The following is an 11,282-nucleotide window of genomic DNA, read 5'->3' as shown; positions in this document are numbered from 1 at the left end:
CAGTTTGGAATGTTTACAACACTCAACATATATAATAGGTAGCCACTGATTTCATATAATCAGTACAAGTAGCAACTGATAACAAATAGTTTCACCTCTCACATCATGCCAAATACTAAATTACCTTACACAAACGTCGTATCACTAGAGCTACAACACCAAACAACAGTGCAGAGCAGCAGACCAAACAGGCTAACCAAATTTCCCTCCTATCCCTAGTTCTGCTCTCCTTCTTGTGCTTCATGATCTGAAGAGCCACATTCTCTTCAGCAAGTTTGCCAATCACCTGCCTAGGCCTCCCCTGGCATTCTTTGTCCACCCACTTCAGATAAGCACGTGCACCATAACCCTGAAAACATAAAACAACCATTTTGAACACACATTTAGTAAACTAGCATCCATTCTAAACAAGCATTTTTGTCACATATGTTTGCTGCACTATATAACTAACCTCAACAGGACAGACAAGAAATCTACGACCATAGTGATAGCCCTCACAGCAAACTCTTCTTGCTGGGTTCAGAAAGTGACAACATTGGTCAGTAGTGTCAATGCCATTGAAAATAGCATCAGTGGATGATGGTATACCTCTCCAATCAAAGTCTGGAAGTATTGCAGTCCCCTACAATCATATCCAACCAAAACATCTTCAGAACGTTACCACATTGAGTACAAAATTGAAAAAAAATCACTACATCTTGCAAGTCTGCAAAAATCAACATCTACAATCATATCCATTCACTACTAATTTTCACTGTCCATCTTCAAATTGAGGAAAGGGTACACACCTTCCAATAATCAACATCCATGTAGCGCACCTCGCTGGTCATCTTCGCCCAGGGCTCGCCGCCCGTCGTCTTGTCGGCGCCCGCGAGGTCACATCCATGGAGCGGGCGACACTGGCCAGACGACGGCGCTACCCCACGGCGTCCTACCTGCTCCCTCCATCCTGAAGATGTCGACCCCTTCATGACGCACGAGCCGTCGGTGGAAGCGAGAGGACGGGGTGGCGTGGCCGGAGCGGCGGCAGTGTGGACAGAGAGGGGCGGCGGCGGAGTGGACAAACAGGGGCGGTGGCGGAGAGGAGCTCGGGGCTAGTAATTTATAAATGAGGAACGAGCAGTTATGTGCGGTTTTTTAGTTTTTGTATGAATCTGTTCCCACCCCTACAAGTTTATGTACCAATTGTGGTATTAACTCTAAATTTTAACAACCGTATACATGATCAACATGGCCAGTACATATTCAGAAAATTCAGAGAAAACATTTCAATAGGATGAAACTGGTTTAATAGATAACAGCTAGACATACATGGTAACCTGGTTTACGTCTAGTCCTCAAAAATCAAAATTAGGTCAGTAGGATGATATTGAAATTTATCTTATTAAGATGGACACCATATAGCTCTTTCGAGCATTAAACCAGCCTTAGTTGCGCGGCCTTATGGCAATTGTTCCTCCGGTGTCCTTCAACTCCACAATTCTTGCATCTTGCTGGTTTACGTGGCTGCTTTGGTACATCTCCTCGTTCGGGACAGGTTGTCCGCTTGTGTCCCTACTGCCTACATATCCCGCAGAACCTAGTTCTCTTACTTAAACCTTCGTATGGCGCCTTCTCCCTACTCATTGTCGGCCTCCCAACTTGCTTCCGTCTGGCAGGTGCCAGCAGGTTCTCCATCCTATTTGCAGACTCATTAGACGAGTTGCTGTCATCGTTTCCGTCGTTGACTTGTGTAGCTTCGAACGGATTGCATACGTCGCCTCCTGATTGTAACATTTTCTGAACAGTACCATTGCCGGCTAACCTGTCCTCCAAACCTAGGCCATCTCTGACATCCGTGTACGGCTTCATCTCGGCTGCACAGTGATTGAATAGTGATGTCAAGCGGTCGTAAGCTGCCACACTTGAGTCTCCCATGCGTACAAGCTCCATGGCTTGCTTGTACAGATTGAAATGCCTGAAACTAAATGGGTTTTCCTGAGCGTTGTCTCTCTGGTACTGCATCAGGTGGGCTGGAAGCACATCTCTCGCATCTCGTGTCCACCTTTTCACAATGTGCTTCTTTGGGATTTCTGTCACACGAATGATGTCCATTACCTCCAAACGGGAGCATTTTTTTAGTCAGAACTACATCATGTAGCTGAGCAGGTCAGTTTTATAAAAACAAAGGAATCCTATATATAGTGATGCTGTTTTGAATCACCTTCAGTATATGGCTGCACAACAGACCCATGTGGGCAAACTGTCCGCACTCGCAATCAAATTCATCTCCACCTTCAATCACCGTCACCTTGTATGAGGTTCTGCACCACTTCTCCCACCGTGCAGCATCTGTATGTATTGCGATGTACTCTTTCCCTTTTTCTTTTTCTTCTACCTGATATGCACCACACTCATACAGTATATGGCCAAACTGCTCGAACATAGCTCTTGTGTAAATCTTCCCAGCGTGTCTCTCAGATGCCATATTTGCTCGCATAAGTGGCCTCCCCTGCAAAACAAGACATCTATAAGTAATATCTCATTTGATCAGCTAAATATCACTGCCCCTAATGTGGCAATTTAGTATTTAGTTTTGCACTTACAATTGCTGTCCGCTTTTCCTCATAATTTTCTTCTGACTCACGGTCAAAAATTAAACTCATATACTTCCTCACAAAAACATGCATAGGGCAACCAGGCAGCACGTAGTTCTTTAGCATGTGATTTGCGCTTTCACTCCGTTGTGTACTAGTCATTTTTGCATAGAACACCCCCTTGAAGTAGGGCTTTGCCCATTTGTGCCGTATTTCAAACAAATTAGTCATGTAGTCATGACTTTTCAAGTTGTATTTCTCTATTAAGTACTTCCAGCCATCCTCAAACTCATCTATGGTTAGCATGTGGTTGACAACCTTGTGAAACTCTGGTTGAAAATCACTCTTCTTTGTGTACAATGGGCCAAGCGAATCTTTTGCCTTCTTTAGCACATGCCACTTGCACCACCGGTGAGCCGTGTTTGGCATGACATTACTTATGGCAACCTCCATCGCCCTGTTTTGATCTGTAGTTCATTCATACTAAACTCATTAGTCTTGTTTGGACTAACTGTTAGACGGATTAGTTCTAAATTACACTTATAAAATTGCATCCAATCTTACCGGTAAGTATTGTTTGTGGCGCCCTCCCCCCCATTATCCTAACAAACTCTGAGAAGACCCACTCAAATGTTTCCTCTGTCTCATGCCGAACTAGCACACCAGCTAGTATGATACTCTGGAAATGGTTTTTACTCCAACAAATAACCCAAATGGCATGTCATACAGGTTGGTCCTATAGGTTGTGTCAAATGTAATGACATCCCCAAAGAAGTTGTACTGGAGCCTACTGTTCCCTGTAGCCCACATCAAGTTGCTGATCCTGCCCTCTTTGTCCGCCTGAACTCGATACGTGAATTGAGGATCCTTTGAGCACAGATCATGAAACACTTCCATTGTTTTCCTAACATCATCTTCTGCTTACTCCCGGCTTATCTTGCCACACAAATTCCGCAGAGCTCTTTTGGTAAATGGCACATTCTCCATCTTTCCAAAAAAAGCTGCCAATAATGTTGTAGACTTTTGACAAATTGACATTGTTCTGCCTCAACTGCTTCACTAAATCCTTGCTGTAAACGTCAATATGCTTGTGTTACGGCCAGTGTATTGTCTGGCCATATGTTTGTGACAATGCATGGTTGTGTCCATCTCGATGCTCTGCTATGTACCATCCATTGTCCTTTGTTCTCAGTAGTCTGATGAGGGATGGGCATTCACACCGGCACGAACGAGTATTCTCAACGATTGGCTTCCCCTAACGAAACAATTAAACTAGTCAGCCTCTGTCACGTGCACTTCAGGTAATATGTAACTTATTTGATGGCACATATAATTCCACTCACTAAGATACCAGGCATAAGCAGCAAATATACAGTATTTTAAGTCTGAAAAAATTCATATTCAAGTAACACGAATTTAAACCGTGGACCGCAGATGAGCTTACAGTCTATAGCGCACCCAAACGAGATACATGATGAACATGTACGGTACATATTGACAAAATTTAGAGAAGACATTTCAATACGATGTAACTGGTTCAACAGATAATAGATACGCATACATGGTCACCTTGAAATAGGAAACAATTCAGTAGTACGAAATGGAAATAATATCTTATTTAATTTCCACACCATATATGTGTCCTAGCATTAAATATTGTTAATATATGTTTGGTCTATCTTTCCTCTTACCGCGCATCCACACACGATCTCTTGCATACACTTGCTCATGTTCACGTTCAGCCTACTCTTTCCGTAGCGAATACCAAACCCTTTCTCCCATGAGTACAAATTGTAAAAGTCGTATGCTTCTCCGAGGGTGTCGAAACTTGTTCCAATCTTTGGCACCATAACTATGTCTCTTGGATGATCCGCGAACTCCCTAACGGTTTTCTCCGGCGTCGTGATCCTGTCCGCACAAGGAGGCCTTCCTGGAGCAGCAGCACCTACACGCACCCTGCCCATTCATATCACGCACAATAATAAGGCACGGGTCACCAAGAGAATATCAGCACCTCTGAGCCAAATGGTCCACAGTTATAGTCAATTCAATCAGTTACAGAATATCAACACCACTGAGCCAGATGGTGGGCATTTACAGCCAATTCACTTGAATTTTCATAATCGATCATCTTCAGAGTGCTCACCGGCGCAGATTAAAATTTTATGTTCTTTAAACAGACAATCTGATTCAATCATATATTGTAAATCAACCATTCTATCATGTATTTACCATACCCAAAACGAAAATTCTTATATATAATTTTTCCAACGTCTTTTCATCGGTAACTACTTGCAGAACTCATTCAAACAATAGCATATTGGTACTACTAAATCCTCATGAAATTTATAGGCTAGGGGGTTCACTACCTTTGCGTCCATCCTGGTGTCTTCGGGTCCAACTGCTCTATTGAGTGCTCGGACCCCTGAGCCTTATCCCCGCAGGATGCTTCCGGCCGATAGATCTGGGCGTCCGCACTTGAACCGGCCGGGGCTGGAGCAGGAATCTCCGCCGGCGCGGCCATAGGGAACCGCACGGGCTCCATTGTCCCGTTATTTTCATTGACCTCCTCAAGCAGAGTTCTAATCATTCCACACAAATTCATCACGCGCAGAGTATAGATCAGTCAGCCAAAAAATCAGCGCAGAACCATGGTAAAAAATAACTCACGTGGCACATCCGTACCTGTTTATTGGCTGCAGCAAGAATTCCTTGGTCGGCGGAACCCCTGCGAGATCGCCGGGCCGCCCACTCGCCGTCGCCGGAGTCAATTACTCCCCAGTCTCTCAGCCTCACCCCCCACAGGGAAAAAGATACAAATCCAACTTCTCTTTCTTATCCATCGACTCGCACAACCACTGCATTTACTGCGTGCACTGCCGGCGCTTCCGGCAGCCACTGTACCTGTTCCACGGATCAGGACCCCGGCGACAACGTCGAGCCACGGCTCATCCATGTACCGTCGACGACGTTCATCCCAGGCCCATCTGTCGGGTGTGTATAGTTCAGTATATATTCACTTCCCGTGCTCCCGATGGAACTGCCAACAGGCTCAGTAATTAAATGCATCGAATCTCATAGCAATTCTCGACGAACCTGATACCGAGCTCCTGTGTGCTCGCCATCACATACTCCGCGTCCAGTAACATTGTCCCTTCTCTCTTTTTCTCTCTTTTTTTTGGGCCTTCTCTTTTTTTATGGCCTTTCTCTTTTTTTTATTCCTCACTTGGGACAATGCTCTAGAAAATGATGATAATCACACTTCTATTTATTTACAACTCAATGATTACAACTCGATACTAGAACAAAGTATGACTCTATATGATTGCCTCCGGCGGTGTACCGGGATATGCAATGAACCAAGAGTGACATGTATGAAAGAATTATGAACGGTGGCTTTGCCACGAATACTATGTCAACTACATGATGATGCGAAGCAATATGACAATGATGAACGTGTCATGATAAACTGGATGGTGGAAAGTTGCATGGCAATATATCTCGGAATGGCTATGGAAATGCCATAATAGGTAGGTATGGTGGCTGTTTTGAGGAAGATATAAGGAGGTTTATGTGTGAAAGAGCGTATCATATCACGGGGTTTGGATGCACCGGCGAAGTTTGCACCAACTCTCAATGTGAGAAAGGGCAATGCATGGTACCGAAGAGGCTAGCAATGGTGGAAAGGTGAGAGTGCGTATAATCCATGGACTCAACATTAGTCATAAAGAACTCACATACTTATTGCAAAAATCTACAAGTCATCAAAAACCAAGCACTACGCGCATGCTCCTAGGGGGATAGATTGGTAGGAAAATACCATCGCTCGTCCCCGACCGCCACTCATAAGGAAGACAATCAAAGAACACATCATGTTTCAAATTTGTTACATAACGTTTACCATACGTGCATGCTACGGGACTTGCAAACTTCAACACAAGTATTTCTCAAATTCACAACTACTCAACTAGCACGACTAATATCACTACCTCCATGTCTCAAAACAATCATCAAGCATCAAACTTCTCTTAGTATTCAAAACACTCATAAGAAAGTTTTTACTAATCTTGAATACCTAGCATATTAGGATTAATTAAGCAAATTACCATGCTATTTAAGACTCTCAAAATAATCTAAGTGAAGCATGAGAGATCAATAGTTTCTATAAAACAAATCCACCACCGTGCTCTAAAAGATATAAGTGAAGTACTAGAGCAAAAACTATATAACTCAAAAGATATAAGTGAAGCACATAGAGTATTCTAATAATTTCCGAATCATGTGTGTGTCTCTCAAAAGGTGTGTACAGCAAGGATGATTGTGGTAAACTAAAATGCAAAGACTCAAATCATACAAGACGCACCAAGCAAAACACATATCATGTGGTGAATAAAAATATAGCTCCAAGTAAAGTTACCGATGGAAGTAGACGAAAGAGGGGATGCCTTCCGGGGCATCCCCAAGCTTTGGCTTTTTGGTGTCCTTAGATTATCTTGGGGGTGCCATGGGCATCCCCAAGCTTAGGCTCTTGCCACTCCTTGTTCCATAATCCATCAAATCTTTCACCCAAAACTTGAAAACTTCACAACACAAAACTCAGCAGAAATCTCGTGAGCTCTGTTAGCGAAAGAAAACAAAAGACCACTTAAAGGTACTGTAATGAACTCATTATTTATTTATATTGGTGTTAAACCTACTTTATTCCAACTTCTCTATGGTTTATAAACTATTTTACTAGCCATAGATTCATCAAAATAAGCAAACAACACACGAAAAATAGAATCTGTCAAAAACAGAACAGTCTGTAGTAATCTGTAACTAACGCAAACTTCTGGAACTCCAAAAAATCATCCAAAATAGGAAGACCTAGAAATTTTGTTTATTGATCAGCAGAAATTGGAATCAATATTTTATCACGTTCTGGTGATTTTTAACAATTATTTTTGTGAACAGAAAGTTTCTGGAAATTTCTGCAAGATCAAGTAACTATCATCCAAGAAGATCCTATAGGTTTAACTTGGCACAAACACTAACTAAAACATAAAAACACATCTAACCAGAGGCTAGATCAAACATTTATTCCTAAACAGAATCAAAAAGCAAAAAAACAAAAAAAATTGGGTTGCCTCCCAACAAGCACTATCGTTTAACGCCCCTAGCTAGGCATAAAAGTAAGGATAGATCTAGGTATTGTCATCTTTGGTTGGCAATCCATAAGTGGCTCTCATAATAGATTCATATGGTAGTTTTATTTTCTTCCTAGGAAAGTGTTCCATGCATTTCTTTAATGGAAATTGGAATCTAATATTTCCTTCTTCATATCAATAATTGCACCAATCGTTCTAAGGAAAGGTCTACCAAGAATAATAGGACATGAAGGATTTTAATCTATAGCAAGAACAATAAAATCTACGGGCACATAGTTCCTATTTGCAACAATAAGAACATCATTAATTCTTCCCATAGGTTTCTTAATAGTGGAATCCGCGAGGTGCAAGTTTAAAGAGCAATCATCAAAATCATGGAAACCTAGCAAATCACACAAAGTTTTTGGAATCGTGGAAACACTAGCACCCAAATCACACAAAGCATAGCATTCATGACCTTTAATATTAATTTTAATAGTGGGTTCCCACTCATCATAAAGTTTTCTAGGGATAGAAACTTCCAACTCAAGTTTTTCTTCATAAGATTGCATCAAAGCATCAACGATATGTTTGGTAAAAGCTTTATTTTGACTATAAGCATGAGGAGAATTTAGCACGGATTGCAACAAGGAAATACAATCTATCACAGACCAATTATCATAATTAAATTCCTTGAAATCCAAAATAGTGGGTTCATTAACATCTAACGTTTTGATCTCTTCAATCCCACTTTTATCAATTTTAGCATCAAGATCTAAAAACTCCGAATTTTTGGAACGCCTTCTAGGTAAAGGTGGATCATATTCAGTCCCATCATTATCAAGATTCATATTGCAAAACAAGGATTTAATAGGGGACACATCAATAACTTTTAGATCTTCATCTTTATTTTCATAGAAATTTGAAGAACACGCTTTTATAAAGCAATCTTTCTTAGCACGCATCCTAGCGGTTCTTTCTTTGCACTCATCAATGGAAATTCTCATGGCTTTGAGAGACTCATTGATATCATGCTTAGGAGGAATAGATCTTAGTTTCAAAGAATCAACATCAAGAGAAATTCTATCAACGTTCCTAGCCAATTCATCAACTTTAAGCAATTTTTCTTCAAGCAAGGCATTGAAATCCTTTTGCGAATTCGTAAATTCCTTAACACTAGTCTCAAATTCAGAGGGCATCTTATTAAAATTTCCATAAGAGTTGTTGTAGGAATTACCATAATTATTAGAGGAATTACTAGGATAAGGCCTAGGATTAAAGTTTCCTCTATACGCGTTGTTACCAAAATTATTCCTACCAACAAAATTCAAATCCATAGATTCATTATTATTCTCAATCAAAGTAGACAAAGGCATATCATTGGGATCAGAAGAAACACTCTTAGTAGCAAATAATTTCATAAGTTCATCCATCTTTCCACTCAAAACATTAATTTCTTCTATCGCATGCACTTTTTTATTAGTAGATCTTTCAGTGTGCCATTGAGAATAATTAACCATAATATTATCTAGGAGTTTAGTAGCTTCTCCTAAAGTGATTTCCATAAAAGTGCCTCCCGCGGTCGAATCTAAAAGATTTCTAGAAGCAAAATTCAATCCGGCATAAAAAATTTGTATAATCATCCACAAGTTCAAACCATGCGTAGGGCAATTACGTATCTTTAATTTCATCCTCTCCCAAGCTTGTGCAACATGTTCATGATCAAGTTGCTTAAAATTCATAATATCGTTTCTAAGAGAGATGATCTTAGCGGGAGGAAAATACTTAGAGATAAAAGCATCTTTGCACTTGTTCCAAGAATCAATACTATTTTTAGGCAAAGATGAAAACCAAGCTTTAGCACGATCTCTAAGAGAAAAAGGAAATAGCTTCAATTTAACAATATCATTATCAACATCTTTCTTCTTTTGCATATCACACAAATCAACGAAGCTATTTAGATGAGTAGCGGCATCTTCACTAGGAAGGCCGGCGAATTGATCTTTCATGACAAGATTCAACAAAGCAGCATTGATTTCACAAGATTCAGTATCGATAAGAGGAGCAATCGGAGTGCTAAGGAAATCATTATTGTTGGTATTGGTAAAGTCACATAATTTGGTATTATCTGGAGCCATCGTGACAAACAAGCAATCCAACACACGAGCAAGCAAGAGACGGGTAAAAAGAGGCAAACAGAAAAGAGGGGCGAATAAAATAGCAAGGGTGAAGTGGGGGAGAGGAAAACGAGAGGAAAATGGCAAATAATGTAATGCGGAAGATAAGGGTTTGTGATGGGTACTTGGTATGTTGACTTTTGCGTAGACCTCCCCGGCAACGGCGCCAGAAATCCTTCTTGCTACCTCTTGAGCACTGCGTTGGTTTTCCCTTGAAGAGGAAAGAGTGATGCAACAAAGTAGCGTAAGTATTTCCCTCAGTTTTTGAGAACCAAGGTATCAATCCAGTAGGAGGCTACGCGCGAGTCCCTCGTACCTACACAAAACAAATAAATCCTCGCAACCAACGCGATAAGGGGTTGTCAAACCCTACAGGTCACTTACGAGAGTGAGATCTGATAGATATGATAGGATAATATTTTTGGTATTTTTATGATAAAGATGCAAAGTAAAATAAAAGCAAAGTAAAAAAGCAATGGAAATAACTAAGTGTTGGAAGATTAATATGATGAAGATAGACCCGGGGGCCATAGGTTTCACTAGTGGCTTCTCTCGAGAGCATAATTATTTTACGGTGGGTGAACAAATTACTGTTGATCAATTGACAGAATTGAGCATAGTTATGAGAATATCTAGGTATGATCATGTATATAGGCATCACGTCCGGGACAAGTAGACCGACTCCTGCCTGCATCTACTACTATTACTCCACACATCGACCGCTATCCAACATGCATCTAGAGTATTAAGTTCATAAGAACAGAGTAACGCTTTAAGCAAGATGACATGATGTAGAGGGATAAATTCATGCAATATGATAAAAAAAACCATCTTGTTATCCTCGATGGCAACAATACTATACGTGCCTTGCTGCCCCTACTGTCACTGGGAAAGGACACCGCAAGATTGAACCCAAAGCTAAGCACTTCTCCCATTGCAAGAAAGATCAATCTAGTAGGCCAAACCAAACTGATAATTCGAAGAGACTTGCAAAGATAACCAATCATACATAAAAGAATCCAGAAGATTCAAATATTGTTCATAGATAAACTTGATCATAAACCCACAATTCATCGGTCTCAACAAACACACCGCAAAAGAAGATCACATCGAATAGATCTCCACGAGAGAGGGGGAGAACATTGTATTGAGATCCAAAAAGGGAGAGAAAGCCATCTAGCTAATAACTATGGACCCGAAGGTCTGAGGTAAACTACTCACACTTCATCGGAGAGGCTATGGTGTTGATGTAGAAGCACTCCGTGATGGATGCCCCCTCCGGCGGAGCTCCGGAACAGGCCCCAAGATGGGATCTCGTGCGTACAGAAGGTTGCGGCGGTGGAATTAGGTTTTTCGCTCCGTATCTGATCGTTTGGGGGTACGTAGGTATATATAGGAGGAAG

At 41.1% G+C, this 11,282-nt stretch overlaps 1 protein-coding gene across 1 annotated transcript; it reads right to left on the bottom strand.

The window, feature by feature from the left end:
* Window positions 1–1,173: 1,173 nt before the first annotated feature.
* On the bottom strand, window positions 1,174–5,121 carry LOC109768121 (protein FAR1-RELATED SEQUENCE 3-like). The gene is made up of 5 exons (XM_073506352.1): window positions 4,946–5,121; window positions 4,297–4,532; window positions 2,586–3,043; window positions 2,204–2,491; window positions 1,174–2,097 (listed from the first exon to the last, which is right to left on the bottom strand). The coding sequence occupies exons 1-5, from the start codon at window positions 5,119–5,121 to the stop codon at window positions 1,555–1,557; spliced, it is 1,701 nt and encodes a 566-aa protein (XP_073362453.1). The 3' UTR covers window positions 1,174–1,554.
* Between the last annotated feature and the right edge of the window lie 6,161 nt (window positions 5,122–11,282).

This window comes from Aegilops tauschii, chromosome 1 (genome assembly GCF_002575655.3).
Source record: "Aegilops tauschii subsp. strangulata cultivar AL8/78 chromosome 1, Aet v6.0, whole genome shotgun sequence".
Classification (NCBI taxonomy): domain Eukaryota; kingdom Viridiplantae; phylum Streptophyta; class Magnoliopsida; order Poales; family Poaceae; genus Aegilops; species Aegilops tauschii.
The sequence above is the reverse complement of the archived record's forward strand: the minus strand, read 5'-3'. Positions and strand labels throughout refer to the sequence as shown.